Source organism: Lithobates pipiens, unplaced genomic scaffold (genome assembly GCF_037356315.1).
Source record: "Lithobates pipiens isolate NorthernLeopardFrog02 unplaced genomic scaffold, aLitPip1_a1.2 Scaffold_18, whole genome shotgun sequence".
In the NCBI taxonomy this organism is placed as follows: domain Eukaryota; kingdom Metazoa; phylum Chordata; class Amphibia; order Anura; family Ranidae; genus Lithobates; species Lithobates pipiens.
In genome coordinates this window covers 619,890,255-619,914,105 of record NW_027507758.1, presented here as the reverse complement: position 1 = coordinate 619,914,105, position 23,851 = coordinate 619,890,255, and the positions used below count along the sequence as shown (strand labels likewise).

The 23,851-nt window shown below is 45.6% G+C and overlaps 2 protein-coding genes across 3 annotated transcripts in view; both read right to left on the bottom strand.

Annotated features, from left to right (window-relative positions):
* LOC143989513 (uncharacterized) overlaps window positions 1–23,851 on the bottom strand; it is a 283,774-nt gene that overhangs the window by 161,286 nt on the left and 98,637 nt on the right. The gene's annotated exons all lie outside the window — the stretch shown is intronic.
* On the bottom strand, window positions 139–20,983 carry LOC143989458 (uncharacterized). Of its 2 annotated transcripts, none has more exons than XM_077489588.1 (8): window positions 20,859–20,983; window positions 16,063–16,177; window positions 15,799–15,933; window positions 15,587–15,710; window positions 14,395–14,492; window positions 14,075–14,305; window positions 13,784–13,919; window positions 139–2,088 (listed from the first exon to the last, which is right to left on the bottom strand). In XM_077489588.1, the coding sequence occupies exons 2-8, from the start codon at window positions 16,156–16,158 to the stop codon at window positions 1,169–1,171; spliced, it is 1,740 nt and encodes a 579-aa protein (XP_077345714.1). In that variant the 5' UTR covers window positions 16,159–16,177; window positions 20,859–20,983; the 3' UTR covers window positions 139–1,168. The 2 variants fall into 2 exon arrangements, with proteins under 2 accessions (XP_077345714.1, XP_077345713.1); XM_077489587.1 differs by having other exon boundaries at window positions 139–2,136; window positions 20,859–20,982.

Below are 23,851 nucleotides of genomic sequence, written 5' to 3'. Positions count from 1 at the left end.
GGCAGATGCGTGATGGGACTTGTAGTTTTGCAACAGCTTGAGGTCCGCATATTGCATATCCCTGCCCCAGAGAATAAGGTACAGGTGCTGCAATTTTTTATGCCACACACTATTTGCACAACGGTTTTTCAAATGTAATTTGTTTTGGAAAAAATACACTTTAATAAATTTTAGTGCATACAAACACAATAAATTACCCAATTTTTGGTCAAATATAAAAGGTGATATTACACCGAGTAAATAGATACCAAACATGTCACACTTTAAAATTGCATCAGTACCTAAAAATCTCCATATGAAATGCTTTAAAAGCCTTTACCGGATAGCAGTTTAGAGTTACACAGGAGGTCTGGTGCTAGGATTATCGTTCTCAATCTGATGTTTGTGGCAATACCTCACATGTGCAGTGCGATTACCATTTACATATGCGTAAAGGATTTATGTACAGTATGCATTTGCACGTGAGCATTGGGTGATGGGAACGCTTTAAAAAAAAAAGGATTATTAAATTTATAAACAATATCCATTATGATAGCAATAAGCATGACAGGTCCTCTTTATGGAGAGATCTTAGGTCTTTATGGAGAGATCTTAGGCGTTTGCTACTGCGCACAAGCACAAAGGGATGGGGTGCGTTAAAAAAAAAAAATTCTTATTTATTTTTATTTTTACACTGTCCCTTTGAAACAAAATTCTGATCACTTTTATTGCTGTCAAAAGGAATGTAAACATCCCTTGTGACAGTAATAGGCAGTGACAGGTACTCTTTATGGAGGGGCCGGGGGTTTATAAGACCCCAAATCCCTCCTTTGCACTTAAAAATATTCAAAACGCCAAGTTTGGCTGTTTTGGATACCAAATTTTTTTAAATTTGGCACCTTTATGTCTTCTGTAAACCGGAAGTGATTTCATGACATTGCTTCTGGGTTACTAGATCCGAGACCCAATCAAAGAAGATTCTGGCTTCGTTAGGGTCTCCGGCCAGCCCGCGGACTTGTCGGCTGGTCACTCGGGCCTCCCAGGGGGACGGGAGAGCCGCTGATTGGGATAACAGTCAAGTGGCTTCTTAGCCGCATCGGTTGTTAATCCAAGAAAGCCAACCGCTGGCTCTAAAAAAACAGTACCGGGCACCTCCCAGCAACTGAACCCAGGAATATTCGACTCATCCCTACACTCCTCTGTGAGATCTTTGATGTCTAACGAGGTGAGATTTCCGTGCATAACATTTACCACATTCAGGGCAACAAAACGGCCTCTCCCCTGTGTGAGATCTTTGATGTCTAACGAGGTGAGATTTCCGTGAATAACTATTCCAACACTCAGGGCAAGAATATGGCTTCTCCCCTGTGTGAGATCTCAGATGTATAAGAAGGTTTGATTTCCATGTAAAACATTTCCCACACTCAGGGCAGGGATGTGGGTTCTCCCCCGTATGCAATCCCTGGCATTCAACAAGGCTTGTTTTCTGGGAAAAACATTTTGCGCGTTCAGGGCAGGAATGCATCTTCTGCCTCGTGTGAGCTCTCAGATGTGTAAAAAGATTAGAATTCTGTTTAAAACATTTCCCGCATTCAGGGCACAAATAAGGCTTCTCCCCCGTGTGCACTCTCTGATGTTTAACAAGGTGTGATTTCTGCAAAAAACATTTCCTGCACTCAGGGCAGGAATACGGCTTTTCCCCTGTGTGAGATTTCTGATGTCTAACAAGGAATGATTTTCGTGTAAAACATTTCCCACACTCAGGGCAGGAATTTGTTTTCTCCCCTGTGTGGGATCTGGAATGTATGACGAATTCATATTCATGAAGAAAACATTTCCCGCACTCAGAACATAAATGAAGCTTCTCACCTGTGTGAGATCTCTGATGGACAGTAAGACTTAATTCAGAGCTAAAACTTTCCCCACATTCAGGATAGGAAAATGTCTCCATCTCCTGAATTCTGGCACCATCCCTCACAGTGCGAGGTTGCTCAGAGTAAGAGGGATTCCATGGTCTATCCACACTGTGAAGTCCTCCATCCATAGCTGAGCTCATTGTATTATCTCCTGCACAATCTCTTGTGATGTCCCCATCTTCCATTTCACAACCTGCAAATAAAGTGAGATGATACTTTGAGGGTTCTTTGATGGCGTGTCCTGGAAAATATAAAAAAAATAATTGTTATATATAATTTTCATCCCCACAAAAGTTTTATGTCACCCTTCAGCTACAAATCTGCTTGAAGAAGAAGGACCAATGCACAATCCGTGATATTATATTTAGGTTGCTGTAACTAGAAGAAAAATACAACCCAATACTGTCCCCCAGAATCTACATAAACAGGGATGAGCTCCCAGAAGTTGCTTGCTCAAACGTTGGGGAATATAATGTAAACGATTCCCGGGATCAGAAAACCAGTGCAGAATTATGCTTGTGCTCATGTGCATTACACACTCGCTCGTACTTCTAAGTAAAAACGCAATATCAGACCTTTACCAAGTGCGAATGCACGAGTGTGTAGAAATTAGCGTGCACACTTGGCCCAGAGAAGCCTATTTAATCTGATTTGTCACTGTGAGAAGTTGCAGAATGGTCTTCAGCTTGTTCCTGAGACCTGATCCCCTGTATTTGCCTACCCTTGTATGACCCAGCTTATCTCTGGACTTTGCCTCTGCCTGCTGCCTCAGAACTGGTTGATCTGGTTTCCCTTGACCTGATTACTGGACTCTCCTTTGCCTACTGATTCTGTACTGCTTTGCCTGGCTGCTACTGACCTTCGCTTGCTTCCTGGTCTTGCTCTGCCTGCTGATTCCATACTGCTTTGCTTGGCTGTTACTGATCTTGGCTTCGCTTCCTGGCCTGCTGATTCTGTACTGCTTTGCACAGCTTTTACTGATCTTGGCTTGCTTCCTGGACTCTCATTTGCCTGCTGATTCTGTACTGCTTTGCCTGGCTGTTACTGATCTTGGCTTACTTCCTTGACTTCATCTGTTTGCTGATTCTGTACTGCTTTGCCTGGCTGTTACAGATCTTGGCTTGCTTCCTGGACTCTCCTTTGCCTGCTGATTCTGTACTGTTTTGCCTGGCTGTTACTGACCTTAGCTTTGCTTCCTGGACTTGCGCTTCCTGCTGATTCTGTACTGCTTTGCCTGGCTGTTACTGACCCTGGCTTGCTTCCTGGACTTGCGCTTCCTGCTGATTCCGTACTGCTTTGCCTGGCTGTTACTGACCTTGGCTTTGCTTTCAGGATTTGCTCTTTCTGCCAATTCTGTACTGCTTTACTTAGCTGTTACTGATCTTGGCTTGCCTCTTTTTTTTCCATTTCAAGTTTATTAACCGTCAAAGATAAACACATAAGTATACATTGGTTACACATGTGAAAGCAACCTTACATGGTTTACATGTACAGTAAAGTTTTGAAAAGAAAAACAATACAGTCGTGGTTTCGTAAGATTTGTTCGTTATTCATGTATACTTAATAGTCAGGAAAAACCATTAAGAACTTTGTTCCAAAAGCAATATATTCATCTAATGATGAGTAATCTAGCGTGGTATTGCTGTATGTATTAAATAGAGGGGGTCTAGGATTATGAGGGGTTGGGGGGGTGAGATAGAAATAAAAAGAAAGATTAGGAACTTAGGAAGGTAGTGGTTGTGCTTCCTTATGGCACATCGCCTGCCCTGCTTTGAGGGTTCATTAAACCTACGGTATTTTCAGTATATTTATCGGAAATTCAGGAAAAGGGATGTAATGGTTCTGCTCACCTAGATGTTGAGATGTTGTTCATTCGTCTGGTCTCAATCGTTGCTGTACATGTGTGAGATTTGAGGAGAAGGAGTGGGGACATAGGATTTAATGTCAATAGCTAAGGCGGAAATCTATTACAAGTTCTTCCCATCAGAGCCCCATATTTTTGTGAACACCTGAATGTGAACCATGGTGACCACGTTGTGTGGTATCTTTCAACGGAATTTGGCTTGCTTCTTTAACTCTCCTTTGTCTTCTGACTCTGTACTGCTTTGCCCGGCTGTTACTGATCTTGGCTTGCTTCTTTAGCTATCCTTTGTCTTTTGACTCTGTGCTGCTTTGCCCGGCTGTTACTGATCTTGGCTTGCTTCTTTAGCTAGCCTTTGTCTTTTGACTCTGTGCTGCTTTCCCCAGCTGTTAATGATCTTGGCTTGTTTCCTGGACTTGCTCTTCCTGCTGATTCTGTACTGCTTTACCTGGCTGTTTCACTGCACAATTTTTGTGAAAAGTTTTGCTTCCTGAAAAGATTTGATGATTGTGACAGGTACCTGGTGGGTATGCACAAATATAGTTTTGGTTATGCTGCATCACGTAGGAACTCTGAGAAATAGAGAAACTGTTTACTGGCAATAAAGTATTTATGTTTCTAATAGGCTGTTAAGCTCAACATAATTAAAGGTGCCTTGCTCCTGATTTTCGTTTGTATCCGATGTCCAGTGCATCACGTTGCAGTGTCCAACAGTAGTCAGCAAGCATTGACGGATTCCAGTTGCCCCGATATCATATTCCATTGTAGCAATGTCCTGGTAAAACCTTTCACCGTTTTCGTCACTGACAGTACAGAGATTTGCAGGGAAGAAGTCCAAGTGTGGATGGAGGAAATGAATCTTGAGTGACATATTGCACTTTATCATTTTGTATGCTTTGAGAAGTTTGTCTACCAGCTGAATGTAATGTGAGGCTCTGTAATTGCCAAGAAAATTGTCAACATTTTTCAAGGCTTTCCAAGCAATCTTTTCTGGCCCACCTAACAGACCTTCAAACCGCTTTTCACTCATAAAATGTCTGATCTGAGGGCCAACAAAAATGCACTCTTTGATCTTGCCCTCAGTTCTTCTTGGCAACATCTGTCTTAAATAGCGAAAACCTTTGCTTTCACAAAATTCATCATAAGTCACAATTGTATGTGAAGAGGATGCAAAAAAAATCTTTCTATCCTGAAACTAACTTTTTACAGAGTGGCCAGCTCTATCTATAATAACGTGACTCTTTGGCTCATTCAAAGATGAAACAACAGTACATTGTATAGCCGAGTTGCAGTCCCAGTAACAGTGCAACGATTTTAAGATCTCCACAGATATTCCAGTTGTATTTGCTGTACTGGATGTGCTTCAGCAACATTTCCATGTACTCGTAGGTTTCTTTCATGTGTGCTGCATAGCCAACAGATATTGAAGGGTGAATGTTGCCATTGTGTAACAGAACAACTTTGAGGGTTAACAATACATTGACGAACCAATAACTCTTGAGGGTCATGGTCACAACCCAAGGCAGAGAACAATCCTTCAATCAGGGCCGGTGCTACCACTAGGCGGATTAGGCAGCCGCCTAGGGCGCACTGCCACCTGGGGCGCAACTGCAGCTGCTGTGTATACAGCTCTGTAGTGAGGAGATGGCACAGCCTGGTGTGTAGAGCCGGGTGTCAGTCTGAGAGGACTGACAAACACAAGGAGGGGAGAGGAGTGCACAGACAGCGTGGCTCAGTCACTGGGAAAGGAGAAGATTTTTGATAGAGCCGCTCTGCACTGTATGGAAGAGATTTGCGCTCCCCTCCTACCAGCAATACACAGAGCAGCCTGGTCTGGAAGTGTCTTCACCAGCTCCCGACACTGGTCCTGGGCACTGACACACACGCGCTGATAAAGTCCTAGCTAGCACATCCTGTGTATGGGGAGACATCGGGGGAGGAAAATACAGCCGACCGATGCTTGTAAATGCCTCCCCATAGTGGTTTACTGCCTGCTCTGCAAACTGCACTCAGTACTCCACTCAGCCCGCCCCCTCTTTAGGACAGTAAACAGTTCCTTCGGCATGACACACACCAGCATTCAACGCAGCTCTTCCTCCGGATAACACCCCCCCCCCCAACTCCCCGGAATGTCCCCCTACCCCGTCGCAATACACAGGTCACAGCGTGGCAGGTGGGAAGCAGAGGATGTGGGTGAGTGCTCGGTCCTAGTACACATGCTGGTACTGGAGCTGATATTAGTGCTGTGCAGGGTGGTTAGTGTGTTGGATCTCTTTATGTTTATTTTTTCTGCTGATGACCACCCATAGAAAACACTGCCTACAAGTCAGGCTGCTGCCCACTAGTCGCTATGTGTTCTCCTGGTTACTGCGGATACTAGTGCAGCATTTACTAGAACTGGGCTGTATTCTCCTTCACTTGTAGAATCTAAAAGGGGTCTTCTCCTCCTCTCGCTTCCACCAGCAGACAACGACTGCAAAAAGAAAATACAGCCAATAAGTTCAAGTAAATGCTGCCCCCTCCTATCCAGGAGTCTGTACACCCACTGTGCCCAGTACGAGGGGTTCCCACCATCCCTGTGCTGAGTTCCCGGCTCTGTACACCCACTGTGCCCATTACAAGAGGTTCCCACCATCCCTGTGCTGAGTTCCCGGGTCTGTACCCCTGCTGTGCCCATTATGAGGGGTTCCCACCATCCCTGTGCTGAGTTCCCGGGTCTGTACACCCGCTGTGGCCATTATGTGGGGTTCCCACCATCCCTGTGCTGAGTTCCCGGGTCTGTACACCTGCTGTGCCCATTATGAGGGGTTCCCACCATCCCTGTGCTGAGTTCCCGGGTCTGTACACCCGCTGTGTCCATTATGTGGGGTCCCCACCATCCCTGTGCTGAGTTCCCTGGTCTGTACACCTGCTATTCCCATTATGTGGGGTTCCCACCATCCCTGTGTTCCCCACTGAATGGCATTGATGAGGCTGTACTGATGGGCACTGATAGGATGCACTAATTAGTGGCAATGATGGAGACTTATAGGTGGCACTCAGTGCCCATGGGCACTGATGGGCAGCACTGATAGACAGCTCTAATGGGCACTGACGGGCAGCACTGATAGACAGCACTTATGGGCCTGCACTGATCATCAGTGCCTTGATTATCTGTGTAAATTTTCCCTGTACAGGGCCAGCGCTACCTATGGACAAGGTAGGCACCAGCCTAGAGCGCACATCAGTCAGGGGCGTCACGCCAGTGCCCCCCCACCACCACCTCCAGGCTCCTACATATGCTGCATGCATATCATGCGTCAGGCCAGTGACTGACTCCACCCCCAAAATGTTAGCAGTCTATATAAAGGTGGTGTATACATGGGCAAGGCAAAGGGGGTGGAGCCAAGGGGGGGCGGCAAAATGGAGTTTCGCCTAGGGTGCCAAAAATCCTTGCACCAGCCTTGCCTTCAATGTCAATACAGAAACAGAGACTGTCAACTTGTGCAAGGAATTTGGGTAAATTATCTTGGCAGCTTCGAAAAACAGAAATTTTCATACTTGGTGTCAGCAAACACCATTCCTGCAGTCTCAAACCCAGCAATTCAGCTTTTGCTTTTGACAGACCCCAATCTCTCACCAGATTGTTTAATTCTGACTGTGTTATGAGATGTGGATGCACTCTGCACTATGTATATAGCGCAATCCTGATCTCCGGACTGCGTATGTAGCGCACCTCCTGATCTCTGCAGTGCGTACACAGCACTCCTGATCTCCGCACTGCGTACGCAGCACACTCCTGATCTCCGCACTGCGTACGCAGCACACTCCTGATCTCCGCACTGCGTACGCAGCACACTCCTGATCTCCGCACTGCGTACGCAGCACACTCCTGATCTCTGCACTGCGTACATAGCTCACTCCTGATCTCTGCACTGCATACGTAGCTCACTCTTGATCTCCTCACTGTGTATGTAGCGCACTCCTGATCTCCGCACTGCGTATGTAGCGCACTCCTGATCTCCGCACTGCGTATGTAGCGCACTCCTGATCTCCGCACTGCGTACGTAGCGTACTCCTGATCTCTGCACTGCGTACGTAGCTCACTCCTGATCTCCGCACTGTGTACATAGCTCAATCCTGATCTCCACACTGCAGAAGTAGCTCAATCATGATCTCTGCAGTGTGTACGTTGCTCATTCCTGATCTCCGCACTGTGTACGTAGCACACTCCTGATTTCTGCACTGTGTACATGGCACATTCCTGATCTCTCTACACGTTGTACGTAGCGCACTCCTGATCTCTGCACTGCGTACGTAGCTCACACCTGATCTCCTCACTGCGTATGTAGCCCACTCCTGAACTCCGCACTGTGTACGAAGCGCAATCCTGATCTCCACACTGCATACAAAGCGCAATCCTGATCTCCGCACTGCGTACGTAGCGCACTCCTGATCTCCGCACTGCGTACGCAGCACACTCCTGATCTCTGCAGTGTGTATGTTGATCGTTCCTGAACTCTGCACTGTGTACGTAGCGCATTCCTGATCTCTGCAGTGTGTACGTTGCTCATTCCTGATCTCTGCACTGTGTACGTAGCACACTCCTGATTTCTGCACTGTGTACATGGCACATTCCTGATCTCTGCACTTTGTACGTAGCGCATTCCTGATCTCTGCACTGTGTACGTAGCGCACTCCTGATCTCTGTACCGTGTTTGCTCATTCTTGATCTCTGCACTGTACACGTAGCGCACTATTGAACCCTGCATGCTGTACATAGAGCACACCTGATCTCTGCATTGCGTACGTAGCACACTCCTGATCTGTGCACTGTGTACATAGCTCACTCCTGATCTCCGCACTGTGTACGCAGCTCACTCTTGATCTCCGCACTGCGTACATAGCGCATTCCTGATCTCCGCCCTGCGTACGTAGCACACTCCTGATCTCCGCACTGCGTACGTAGCACACTCCTGATTTCTGCACTGTGTACGTGGCTCATTCCTGATTTCTGCACTGTGCACATGGCTCATTCCTGATCTCTGCAGTGTGTACGTAGCACACTTCTGATCTCTGTACTGTGTTTGCTCATTCCTGATCTCTGCACTGTACACAAAGCGCACTATTGAACACTCTGTACATAGCGCACTCCTGAACTCTGTATCTAGTGCACAGAACTCTACACTCTTAATGTTGCACACGCCTGAACTCTGTACATAGCACACCCCTGAACTCTGCATTTTGTAGCATTATGCACCCCTAAACTCTGCACTCTATACTTCGCGCACCCCTGAACTGTGCACATCGTGCACCCCTGAACTCTGCACATCGTGCACCCCTGAACTCTGTACATAGAGCACCCCTGAACTCTGTACATAGAGCACCCCTAAAATCTGTACTCTGCACATAGCACACCTCTGCACTTCTTTGGTAAGAATAAAATACAAAATATGCATTGAAAAGTTTTTTCTCTATCTTATCTTCTTAACATTTGGCATCATATCCCAAAAAATTGTACCTTTTTTTTCTTACCTCATGGACGAAATGTGAAAAATAACATATATATCATACAATCATTCCATAAACACATACCACATACACTGCATATATCATTTGAGGAAAATATGCTTATAAAATAGTTTACCATTTGCCAAAAAAAAAATGTATTTAAAAAAATCTGGTCACCTTAGTCTAAAGTCCATTCCTCTAGTGGTTTTGGAATTGGAAGACTTTCATCATGTGGCACAGGTTTCATCGCTGAAGGCAGATTAGGGTATTCAATTGACTTCTTGTTTTTGGCAGAGAAACCAGACACATTTGTCAAACAGGAGTAACAGTCCGTCACATGGTCTTGCTGTTCTTGCCATATTCTCAGGACAGCAAAGGGCATTGTCTTTCTTGTGCCTCGGAGCCAAGCTCTCAGACAGGCAGCACATGCCGCACAACAAAATGAGAGGCGTCCATTCTTTTTCTTGATCACCAATTCTACAGCCAAAGTACAGATGATATGCTTTCTTCACAAGAGCAGTCATTGAGCTTCTCTGATGACCAATCATATACTCGCCACAAATATAGCAGAATGTATCGAGACGGTTACGACGACATATCGACCGACGACAATCATCCTGTAAAACGTCTATAACACTTACTTGTTACAGTGCTACTGAGGCAATGCTATATTCTGAAACAATGCATACACACTATAAGGACTATATTACCCCAGTGAGAAGCATCTGTGTATGCAAGCCACTTTTATAGACTGCTGAAACAGTGTCAAGCTGGCTCCCGGACTGCCCTGGCATGCCCAGGCTGCAATACTTCCACAGAACAGCTTCCAACCTGGCCTGATTTCATGCCTGGACATGCCCAAACTGCACAAAACATTGTTCATAGGTCTCTTACAGAAACAAACAATTTTGGACATAAATATAAGAGAAAAAAAAGACAAAACTGTAGATTTCAATGAAACATTACGCGATGGGCAAATCTGGATGTGAGTTTCGGGATCAACAGCCAAAAATCTATGAGGAACAACCAACAGTGTTGAAGAAGAAAAAACTTTGTTGTGCAGTTGGCTTGCTTCCTGGACTTGTCCTGCCTTCTCATTCTGTACTGCTTTGACTGTCTGTTACTGACCTTGGCTTTGCTTCCTGGACTTGCTCTGCCAGCTGATTCTAGACTGCTTTGTCAGGCTGTTACTGATCTTGGCTTTGCTTCCTGGACTTGCTCTGTCTGCTGATTCTTTACTGTTTTACCTGGCTGTTACTGACCTTGGCTTTGCTTCCTGGACTCTCCTGTGCCTGCTGATTCTGTACTGCTTTGCCCAGCTGTTATGCATCTTGGCTTTGCTTCCTGGATTTGCTCTGCCTGCTGATTCTGTACTGTTTTGCCCAGCTGTTACTGATCTTGGCTTTGTTTTCTGAACTTGCTCTTCCTGCTCATTCCATACTGTTTTTGCCTGGCTATTACCGACCTTGGCTTTGCTTCCTGGATTTGCTCTACTGCTGATTCTGTATTGATTTGCCTGGCTGTTACTGATCTTGGCTTTGCTTCCTGGACTTGCTCTTGCTGCTGATTCTGTACTGCTTTGCCTGGCGGTTACTGACCTTGGCTTTGCTTCCTGGACTTGCTATCGCTGCTGATTCTGTACTGCTTTTCCAGGCTGTTACTGACCTTGGCTTGCTTCCTGGACTTGTTCTGCCTGCTTTCCAGCTCCTCTCCCACTACCACCTCCTACTCTGGTGTCAAGCTGCTTCTGCATCCTGTGCTGAGGACTGTGATTTCCAGCTCTACCCACATAAAGAGTGGACACCACCAGCCTAGAGGTGCACCGAATGGAAATGTTGATGCCGAAACATAAAAGTCAGGATGCACTTGGCCAAAACCGGAAATGTCAGTATTAATAAATATATATATATATATATATATATGTATATAATTATATTAAAGAATATTCACATTTTTAATTAACCACTTACTTACTGGCCACCTAAACCCCCCTCTTGCCCAGACCAATTTTCAGCTTTTAGCGCTGTCATTCTTTGAATGAAAACTGCGCGGTCATAGAACACTGTACCCAGATTTAATTTTTATCATTTTCCCACAGATAGAGCTTTCGTTTGGTGGTATTTGATCATCTCTAGGTTTTTTATTTTTGTCCAAAAAAATAAAAAAGACAGATTTTTTAAAAATAAAATACAAAACCATTTTATATTTTGTTAATAAATTTTGCAAACAGGTAGTTTTTCTCCTTCATTGATGTACGCTGATGAGGCTACACTGATGGGCAAGGATAGGCTGCACTGATGGGCACTGATAAGGCGATACTGATGGGCACTGATAAGGTGGCACTGATGGGCACTAATAGGCGGCACTGGTGGGCACTGATAGGTGGCATTGGGGTCACTGAGAGGTGGCACTGATGGGAATTGATAGGTGGCACTGAAGGGCACTAATAGGTGGCACTGATGGGCACGGATGGGTTGCAGTGATGGACACTGATGGATGGCAGTGATGGACACCGATGGGTGGCAGTGATGGACACTGATCGGCACTTCTAGGTGGCACTGATTGGCACCACTGGTGGGCATTTATAGGTGGCACTTGTGGGCATTGATAGGTGGCACTGATTGCTGGCACTTATGTATTGTTGTCACTGTGGGCACTGATTTGTGGCACTGGCAGGCGGTACTGGTGGGCACGAGGCTGTTCCTCTTCGGGACCAATGTCCCTGCAAACAAGCTGATGATCGGCTTTTTTTGCTCCTCATGCTGTCAACATGAGAAGAAAAAGAACGATTACCGATCCTCTGTTTACATCATGTGATCAGCTGTCATTGGCTGACAGCTGATCACGTGGTAAGGGGCCGGGATCGACCCCTTACTCGGGTCTGTGATCACCGAGTCTCATTGACTTGGGTGATCATGGAGCGCGCCCATCAGGGGGGTGTGGCGAGCCAGCAAAGGGGGAGGACGTAAATAGACGTACTCCCAGCAAAGCAGATCCGCACTGTAGCCTTCATTCAGCTATAGCACGGATCTGAAGCAGTTAATATAATTCATTTAAATTAATATGAATTTGTCGGCCATTATCAGCACCTTTAACACAAGAAAAGCTAGAAAAAAATGAATCCCTTTCAATTCTATGTATGTCTTCACACTGGTTTGTTGCAATTGGGCTGTGGTGTTAAAAATCTTGCTTGCTGAATTTTTGGTCAGTTAAAGAAAACACACAAAAAATAAAGCACCTCCTCATTGAAATGCATTGAAAACGCAGCAAAAACACATCAATAACAAACCTTTGTTACATTTTTGAGTCACATGACCTATGAAAAACACACCGTAAGCACAGTAAATGTATGGTAAAATCATGGCAAAATCGTGTGCTTTTTCAGGGCCATTATCAGTACCTTTTTCATGATCGGAAACATGCAGAAAAGGGCTCTTCCCTACAACCTTTGGCTGGTAGGTGTTGGGGTCTATGAGTGAGGAGCTTATCAGAATCTGGAAGCCACTTTTGAAGTAAGGAGACCCCAGATATCCATCTTTAATTCATTGTGATTGAAATGGATATGTATCACTGGACAACATGATTGACGACAGTTCTACATCATGGGAAGTGGGTCTTTTTGTTTATGTACTTGACAATGGGGGTATTCAGTGGGGGGGGGGGGAGGGGGGTGGTTTCTAGGAACTACCTTAATTTAAAGAGGCTTCAAGATTCCAAACACCCCCCCCCCCCCCCCACACCTACAGGCCAGGGTTGTGGGGAAGAGGTCCATGTCCTTATCTACATAGGAAAAAGGTGCTATGCCAGGAGGCTTCCCCTGGCAAGGTACACCCTTCATTTTGAGAGCATGTAGTCTTGTATGGTACAGGAAGGGGACGCATGCTCCCTTTCCAGGCTTGCCAGGCTGCATCCTCAGATAAGGGACCTATATTTTTTGAGACCCCATGTTTTGTTTGTTTTTTGTATTTTGCATAGGGTTCCTCCTTGGAATCCAAACCAGACCTGACAGTTTAGTAGAAATTAGGGGGAACCCACACCAGTTTGTTTTTTGGGTCCCCCTTATAATCCATACCAGACCCTTCAGGCCAGGCATTAATGACTCAATGACATTTTACTTTTCATCCCAGAAAGACTGTTAAAAAAAGAATTCCAGGCATGGTATATTATACATAAAAACATCACTCCGGCTTAGTCCAATCTAACTATGTAAAAATATATCATACCTGGAAACCTTTAAAAGAGTTTTATGTTAACATTTAGGTATACGTCTGCTAAAAAGAAGAGGGACCAACCTCCAAAAGGCACAATCTGTGTAATCATATCTGTGCTACTGTGCCTAACCCAAGAGTCCATAACTTGTGTCTGCATGAAAGAGAAAGGGGTTTATTTGAGAGAAAATAAAAATAAAAATCTGTAGGACAGATATCAGTGACTATTATCAATCTATTATTGGCTGATATCACTCATCTGCCTCCCTACTTTGGACCAATCAGTGGGCAGTAACAGAGCAGAGATAAAAGAATATATTATGGCTCACCTGTGCTGATCTCTGTAGGAGTGTCCTCCACTTTGAATGTCCTCATCATTCCAGCCTCCTCCGTATATTGCTGATCATCCCTCTCATACGTCTCTTCTTCTTCACCCTCAACTTTAATGATCAACAGATCTTCACCCTAAACCAACAGAATGGCAGAAAATAACAACTGCAAAATAGAAGTATTTATGATGGGAGATCACATAGAAAATATCATCTTGTAGAGTCCACACATCGTCTCCACATGTCAGAGTGTTCAATCATTTTATGTTCCAGACCCTCAACTGCATTTACCTGATGATGGTGGGGGATGGTGTGACCTTCCTGTGTGGAATCCCAGGAATACAGAGGACGGGGACATCTCTCTGGTGGGTTTCTGTAGCTGGATGACTCCACCATGGTGCCCTGGTACAGATCTTTGTGTCCTTTTAGGGACTCTGACTCCTCCATTAGCCCATACTCATCATTCTCCTCTTTCTTTATATCTTCTTTAATATCGACTTTAGAATCACTCAGGTCTCCACTCTGAATATATAATAAAAAGGACATCAATGGTAACAATGCAGATAATGTACAGATCCTAATGATACTATCAGTGATTGTTCCTCATCTACCTGATGATGGTGGGGGATGGTGTGATCTTCCTGTGTGGAAACCCCGGAATACAGAGGATGAGAACTTCTCTCTGGTGGGTTCCCATTACTGGATCCATCTGTAGGAAACACACACACTGACTGAATACATTGTTTCTATGTGTTTATCAGATGATGGGGGATCTAGGTGGACCCTCCGTACTGCTCTCTCCTTTACAATAAAGTCTCCTCTAGATTAACCTGAAAAAATAAAAAACCTTATTAGGATTTGAAGCTCACACTATTATTTAGATTACGCATAGCGCAATAAATCTTGAGAAGCACACCCAATGCCTACAACGTTTATCCAAAATACACATATATGGTGGGTTCTGATTACTGGATCCATCTGTAGGAAACACACACACACACTGACTGAATACAGTGTTCTATATTTTTATCAGATCATGGGGGTGTGATAGACTCACCCGGGAAAGGGGCTTTTAGAGGGGACTAAATGCTAGCCTCTTGACCACTTACTGTGGGCCCTGGTTTGTTAAGGGAAACCTTTGTTTCAGCTCTCCATGCCCTCTTATTTCTAAGTTACCCTGTGTCTATTAGGGGCACAGGTTGACAGTAATATTTATCAACAATATCCCTCAAGAAATCTATGATAAATAAATTTTACTGTATCTGAATGTTAGAACCTTGTATGAACTTTGTAGACTGTTGCCATGCAGTCTGCAATCCCTGATTAATCAAAGAATTGCTTAGATGTGGATTGCATGGTCTTCCATATAGGAGCCGGTCTGTCTGCTACTGGGGGCTCCTGCTAGTGTGAAGGTGTTCTGTGTTTATACTTATGATAATGCGCATTGTAGTTTGTGAGCTAGGAGAAGGCAAGTCTGATATATGTATATGTCTGTTGTAATTATATTCCTGTGCGCAGTTTGTATTGTTAGGGTAATCTGATCTGAAGGGGGGAATGTCCTTCTTAAGTGTATAAAAGCCTGTATACTTGTTCAAATAAACAGTTCTTATTCTGGTTTACTCTAAAACTGGTACTGCCTAGTTCTTGGGGTAACTTAGCCAGATCCACTGGTCTTGCGTTCTAGAGCTTAGGAAGCGATATACTGATGGAAGCACTCAAGTAGAGTGTGGGACGTTCCATTACAGGGGGATCTAGGTGGACCCTCTGTACTGCTCTCTCCTTTACAATAAAGTCTCCTCTTACCTGGTGATGTGAGGGACGGCTGATTGTCCTTCATGATGTCCTTGTAGAGATCCTTGTGTCCTTCTAAATACTCCCACTCCTCCATGGAGAAATAGACAGTGACATCCTGACACCTTATAGGAACCTGACACACACAATGATACAGTCACCATCCAGACACATCCCTTGTCTGTTACTGGATAATGTCCCAGAATTCCCAGAATCCTCCTCACCTCTCCTGTCAGCAGCTCCATCATCTTCTTCGTGACTTCTAGAATCTTCTGCATGTTGTGTCTCTCAGGTGTCAGGGAGTGCATTGGAGGCACTGTGATGGTGATATGATCTCCTGACTTCACTGGAGGAAAACTCTGTATTCAGTAAAAACAATAATATCATATCACATTCCCAGGATCCTCCTCACCTCTCCGGTCAGGTCTAATTTTTATTATTAATAGAAATAAGAGTGATGTCATGTGACTTCCCAGAATCCTCCTCACCTCTCCAATCAGCAGGTAGATGATCTCCAGGGTGAGGTTTAGTATCCTCTCAGTCATGTAACTCTGGTCTTCCTCCATCTTCATTGATGTGTTCATGTGATCTATGCAGGTTTCCCTATAGACAGAATTACTTGACAAATGAAGCAACACCAATAAATGGGAGCAGATGACACCACATTGATGGTTGTACGTAGCTTTTATGGTGTTTATGGTAAAGTTCAAAACAAGAATATGACTGATCATTGGAATGGCACTGTCTGAGATTAATCATGTACAGGCAGAGAGGCACAGGCTGACAACAAGGGACTTCTGAGAAAAATAATAAGATGGAAGGTCTAAAAGTTACTTAATTAGTAAGGTTGAATAAAGACACTAGCCCATCCAGTTCAACCTGTCTACTGCACATCCAGTCTTTTAAAACTATCAATACATCCTGCTAACACCACCAATTGTGGAAGAGCAATCCACATCCTTATCGCCCTAACAGTGAAAAACTCGTTATGCAGCTTAACTAGTTAGGGACAGGAAGGCAGGCTGCGTCCATCTTCGCCCCTCTGCCTTCCGGGGGCCACGGACTCGGGCTCTGTGACTGGCTGGAGCCACGGGACGTCACTCCCAGGCATGTGCATGGGAGCCGTCAGTAACGGCACACGCCGAGGGAAGAAACGGCACGGAGGTCCGTTTCTTCACAGCGCATGCGCCGATTACATCATCGGCGCACTACAAGTGAAATATCTCCTTAATGGTGCACGTTTAGGAGATATTTCCACTACTTATAGGTAAGCCTTATTCCTAGGTTTACCTATAGTTAAAAGTCACTAGGGAGGGTTTACAACCACTTTAATGACCAGGCTATTTTTTGCTATATTGCACTGCGTTGCTTTAACTGACAATTGCACGGTCGTGCGACGCTGTACTCAAAAAAAAAAATGTATAACCTTTTTTCCCCACAAATAGAGCTTTCTTTTGGTGGTATTTGATCACCTCTGCTGTTTTTATTCTATTTTATAAATGAAAAGACTGATAATTTTGAAAAAAAAAACCAATATACTTTACTTTTTGCTATAATAAATATCCTCTGACAGAGGCTCTTTACCACGTGATCAGCCGTGTCCAATCACGGCTGATCACGATGTAAACAGGAAGAGCCATTGATCGAGTAGAGGAGAACTGATCGGCTGCTCTCCTGACAGAGGGTGTCTGTACTTATTGTTTAACAGCGCAGCTCCCCCTCGGATGCCCACCCAGGACCACCAGGATGCCGCCAGGACCACCAGTGATTGCCACCACACTGGACCACCAGGTATGCCACCCTAGACCACCAGGGAAATGCCAATCAGTGCCCAGGCAGCTGCAAATCAGTGCCCAGGAAGCTGCCAATCAGTGCCCATCCCCAATGCCTGCCAGTGCCATCAGTGATGCCTATCAATGCCATCTATCAGTGCCGCATATCGGTGCCACGTATCAGTGCCCATCAGTGCCGACTGTCAGTGGCCATCAGTGCCACCCATAAGTACCCATCAGTGCAGCCTTTCAGTGCCCATCAGTGTCGCTTTTCAGTGCCACCCATGAGTACCCATCAGTGTCGCCTATCAATGCCCATCAGTGCTGCATATCAGTGCCGTCTATCAGTGCCCATTATCAGTGCCCCCTCATTAGTGCCACTTCATTGGTGCCACCTTATCAGTGCCCATCAGTGAAGGAGAAAACGTACTTATTTACAAAATTTTATAACAGAAATAATAGAAAAACTTTTTTTTTTCACAATTTAGCAATAAATAAAAAATGCAGAGGTGATCAAATACCACCAAAAGAAAGCTCTATTTGTGGAAACAAAATGATAAAATTATTTTTGGGTACAGTGTAGCATGACCGCGCAATTGTGTTTTAAACAGTGACAGCGCAGAAAGCTTAAAATTGGCCTGGGCAGGAAGGGGGAGTAAGTGCCTGGTACTTAAGTAGTTAAGGAATGGGCCGCCAAGCCGGCTACATCCTTAACAATCAATGCCTCATCAGCTGTCAGTGGGTTTCCCGCTGACAGCTGAATGTAAACAAAAGAATTGCCAGCAATTGAGAACTCAGAAAAAAAACTGTGTGGCTTTCCCCCTATCCATACCAGGTCCTTCGGGTCTGGTATGGATTTTAAGGGGAATCCCGCGCCAATTAAAAAAAAAATGGTGTGGGGTCCCCCCAAATCCATACCTGACCCTTATCCAAGCATGCAGGCCAGAAAAGTGGGGGGGGAGCAATCATCCCCTCCACCTGAACCATACCAGGCCACATAACCTTAACAGGGAGGGCTGGTATGGGGCAGGGGGGCTCCCCGCAAAGCACCTTGTCTCCATGTTGATGGCGACAAGGGCCTCTTCGCCACAACTCTGGGTGGGGTTTGTGGGAATCTGTGGGCGGCGGGCTTATCGGAAACTGGAAGCCCACTTTAACAAGGGGGCCCCCAGATCCAGGTGAGTTTTTTAATTTTTTTATGTGGTATTTGTGCAGCAGTTTTTCAAACGCAATTTTTTTGGGGGAAAAAAATACACTTTTTGGAATTTAAATGCAAAAAGACACAACACGTAATCAATTATTTTTGTAAAATATAAAAGATGAAGTTACGCTGAATAAATAGATACCAAACATTTCACGCTTTGACATTGTGTACACCAGTGCAACAGCGACAAACAACATAAGTTTCACTATTTATAGACAACACTTTAAAAGCCTTTACAGGTTACCATTTAATATCTACAGAGGAGGTCTGGTGCTAAAATTACTGCCCATGATCTGATGTCCACCGTGATACCTCACATGTGTGGGATGATTGTTGTTTGTGTGCGTGCAAGACCTAGGGTTGGCACCTCATCCCTTTAATCCAGGACACACATTAATTACACAGGTTCTGTGGCTGATTAAGGTGGTAATTAAACTCACTTGGTGCCTTATCTGCATTAAATCAGCCTCAGAACCTGTGGAATTCATATGTGTCCTGGATTAAAGGGATGAGGTATCAACCCTAGCGAGACCAAAGCATGTGTTCGCCTTTGCCCGCAAGCATGGGAGGACAGGGGGCACATTTATTTTTTATTTTTACACTGTTGCTTTCATTTTTTTGCTGTCATGAGGAATGTGTCAGAGCTGGGCTCAGCCCTTCCTTCTCGGAGCTGGCCGCTCAGCTGTCGGCTAATTGCCAGCTCCTATCTCTCCACAGTTACTCAGCTGTAGATGATATCCTGCTGGTCAGTCCTGCCTACTTAAGCCGTCCAGCCCAGAGGATCTCTGCCTTCGCTTGGTCAACATCACAGAAACTTTCTCCTGTGATCCTGTTCAAGACTTACCAACATCCCTTCTGGCTCCAGATCCTGCTTGCTGTTCCACTACTTTGATCCCTGACTTCTGGCTTGGCTGACTATACATTCCGGTTCCTGAACGTTGGCTATGTTTTGACTATGTTTGTTCTTTTTACTTTTATTGTTAAGTGTGATTTATCTGTACTTCTGTCTCAGTCTGATGTCATGGTTTCTGACAGAATATAAACCTTCTTGTGACATTAACAGGCATGTGGCAGGTCCTCTTTATGGAGAGATCTGGGGTCTATACGACCCCAAATCCCTCCTCTGCACTTAAAAGCATTCAAAAAGGCAAGATCTGATTTTTTTTTTTTTTTTTTAAATGGCGCCAATGGTTTTTGACCAATGGGTTAGTATTAAAAACAACTGATCAAAGTCCATTCCAGCTTTGTTCGACTGTCCAGCTGGCTGGTTGCTCTGATCTCCCGGTGGGACGGGAGAGCCGTGGATGGCAGAAGGAGGGGGGCGTTGTCCCCTCCCGCTGCTTGTAATAGTAATCGAGCGGCTAGTGAGCCGCTCCAATTGCTATTACAAGAGAGCCAACCGTTGGCGCTAAAAAAAAAAAAACGGTTAGAAAGTCCAGCAACATACAAGTAGATTGCTGGGGGGGGGGGGGGGGGGTGAGTGGTTCATTTGACAGATTCAGCTCCCATTGATTTCACTAGGGTTTAGGGTTGGCAAATGAACTTCTTTGAAGTTCACGGGAACACTGGAACCGAACCAAGGGACAGTTCATCTCATCTCCAGGGAGAACGTGACACATCTCTAAATTAAAGCGGAGGTCCACCCTAAAGTGGACCTTCCGCTCATCGGAACCCTCCCCCCCCCCTCCGGCGCCACAATTGGCACCTTTCAGGGGGGAGGGGGGTGCAGGTACCTGTACAGTACAGGTATCTGCACCCACTTCCGGGATAGCTCTCTGCGGAAAGGGGCGTAGATTACGCCCCTTTCCGAAAGTCCCCCGCTGCCTGCTGGGAAACACACAGATCCCAGAGGCAGCGGGTCCATCCTTATTGCGAAGCGCGACTCGCGCATGCGCAGTAGGGAACCAGGAAATGAAGCCAAAAGGCTCCATTTCCTGATTCCCATACCCAAGATGGCGGCGGCAGCACCCGAGAGACGATCGAGAGATCGGCTTCGGTTGCCGACATCGCGGGCGCGCTGGACAGGTAAGTGTCACTATTTTAAAAGTCAGCAGCTGCAGCATTTGTAGCTGCTGGCTTTAAAAAAAAAAAAAACGCGGAGTCCCGGCGGACTCCCGCTTTAAAGAGAATGTTCCGACACCGTAAGTGGGGAAATGTTCTGCCCCTGAAGGTGTTAATCTAGGTTTCCACACTATATATGTGTGTATCATCATCTGCTGGAGATAAAAGACATCACAGTGACTATGGAGGAAGAGGACGGACATGACGGGGGGTTACTGGGTGTAAATAGGAAATAAGATCTTATTACCTCCTCTACTGCCACTTCCAGCAATGTCTTCTCTCTACTTCCTCCCGACTCACCTCTCACCTAGAACTTCCTATGTGCAACTGACATCACTTCCTGTCTGTTTTTCATATGTGAGATCGCCACCTTGTGGAGCTCAGAGGAACTGCAGCCCTGGGAAACATTTCATAGTGTGAACGCCGCAACCAAATATTTATTTATTTTATTACCAGTATTTATATATCGCCTTACATATATATGGCTTCCAACTGTCCCTGATTTGAAGTAATGTCCCTCTGTCCCTCACTCCTCATTTGCCCCTCATTGTGGTCTAAACTATTCAATTGGATTTAAAGTGGTTGTACACTAAGGTGACCAGACTTTTAAAATGAAATCCGGGGACATATATTTTTTTTTTTTACTAGTAATGGCAGCAATCAGCGACTCGCTGCCACCGCCCGCCTCACAGCCTGTGAAGTCTTACTCTCCAGGCCCCGGCTACTACTGGGTTGGGAGCGGAGGAAGATCACTCTGCCAGGGAAGGCAAGGAGATAATCAGGTAGGCAGCTGGCCGGGACTTGAGCCAAGGCAGAAGAACGTGGACCCGATACTGAAAAAAAACATTCCCTCCAGCACAGGATCATCAGAAAGGGGCACAGATAATGGGGGAAAAAATACATCCCCCTAAGCTAGTAGGAGCGGCGGAGCGGGGGTGTGTAATTCTGAATTTTTATTTAATTTTTTTTTTTATGTTTTTGAAATTGCCCCAGCCTCTGTTCCAATCCAATCCGGGGACAAAAGCGGGGACAGACTTGGTCCGGAGAAAGTCCCTGGATTGAGGGGATGTCTGGTCACCCTATTGTACACCCTGTACAACCACTTGTGCATAAGAAATTTTAGAAAAAAAAAAAACTTTGATCCAGAACAGAGGATACCAAAACCCAACCCTCCCACCCTGCCTGCAGCCTCAAACATCCCACAGGCTTTCTTCCAAAACATTGAACAGCAAAGTTACCCTAACAGGGGATAGTAGTCTTCCTGGTCCAGCCGGACAGGAAGATTAAGGGAGAGTATGTGGTATTTAGCAGAGCATTAAATTAACCTCATTGATTGGAGGTCAATCTTCAGTAGCCTGACAGGGCCTGAACATTAAAGGATCTCTCAAACCTGAAAAATGACAACATTTTTTATTTTTTTTTAAAACAAGAAGAACCGTGTGTTTCAATAGGAACTAAGTACAGATCTATCAGCCTGGAGTAGCCTCTCCCCAAACCAGCTAGAATTTATGTCCATCAAGGGAAAGGGTAAGCCCGTGACTCATGCAGATTGTGGGCTTTATGCAATATGGTTTCCTTATCCCTGAAGTATAGAAATCAGGCCACCATGAGTCTAGGATATCTGCTTGGTGGGGGGGGGGGGGGGGGGGGGCGCGCAGGGGGACTCTATGAGCCCTTTCTATGGCAAACAGGTGAGAGAAGCTATCATCCCCAAAGGATGGCTTAAGCCAGGATAGGAGGAACTCCTCTGGACTTTTACCCTCTGAGCCTTCTGGGAATCCCATGAATCTGAGGTTATTCCTGCAGAGCCTGTCCTCAATATCCCCCAGTTTAGACTCCTGGGACTTGTGGTCCACCACCACATCTCTCACCTACACCATCAGAGGGTTCAGGTCATCCTTCACCGCGCTAATGTGCTGTTCAGCCTACGTGACCCTTTGTCTAACTTTATGTACATCACCCTTTAAGAGAGCAAAGTCCACCCTTATGGTTTCAATCTGTATGGACAGTGAAGCGTGGCAGCTCTTAATGGTCCCCATTATCTACACCAGTGTCGGCTCTCTTACCTGTGCACCGGAGCCGTTCTACCCTGGATCAGATTAGAAAGAAGGCAGGGGATTTGCTAATTGATCGGAGGGATTCAGCCAGTCTGTGTCCCCCTCACTCCACAGGCGGCCAGCAGGGGCTGGAGACTTGTGCCGTTCTGTCCTTGAACGGGCATCATCTTGGATTGCCTCGTGTGCGAATTTTGCGAGCCTCTCCGCGGGCATTGGATCCACACTCGTGCTTTATTTTACAATTGTCCGGTGCCCGGTATGTTCCCCAAGCGATCCTGGTAGGTGGGTGACAAAGTTCAAGACTAGAGCTTATCAGGATAGAAGAAGGATCTCAGCGCGGTCAGAGCTCTGAGAAAAGGCTCTTCACATACCGGAAGTTGGACACCCCCCCCCCCCCCCATTTTCCATTAATAAACCACATAAACAAATTCACAGACTGTTCTCTTTCTCTGGAGTGCCGGTGCCAATTAGATTTGCCTGTCTGTGTAGGTTGGAGGAGCTCATTTCATCCGCGGCTCCTTAAGGAGTGAGCTATCTTTGGGGTCTTGCCCATAGTCCTAGCAAATGGAGTTCATCAAGCCTGATGACTGTGCTTTGCCAACAGGACCACTGTGGGGGTTAAAACAGTGAACGGAACTGTGTCCCGTGCCAAACTGTGGCTGTGTTGCTTAAGTCAAGTGCTGTTGTCCATAGCAACGAGCAAGAGAGCCTGCTGAGCCAGTACTGCAACACATACCCAGTTGCCCCAATCGCGGATGGGACAGACACTTGTGCTAAAAATCTGCTATTCAGTGATAACTTTTATGTGCTGTCAACTGTGGCAACCTCAACAGGCGATCTCATCCGTGGATTACAAAATGTCCAGCGGTCTGCATAAAGCTGGGAAAAGTGACTGTATGCTGCAATGTCCTGATGAGAACAGTAAAGTGTGCATGGAAATGTCTGCTGTTGCCCATGGTGATCGAGTTAAACCAGCTGGTACCTTCAGGAAGGGGTCTATCAGTTGCCCAACTATGGCTGATGTAAGGACTGTCCTAACCCTGCTAAAAACAGTGTGACGTGTGTTACAGACTTTGCTGTTGCTCATGACAACCACAGTAAATGCTTGCTACCATCTGCTCCTAGTTGCTTGGGTACAGTCATTGCCAAGCGGCATGTCCTGACAAGTTCTGCAAGTATCAGT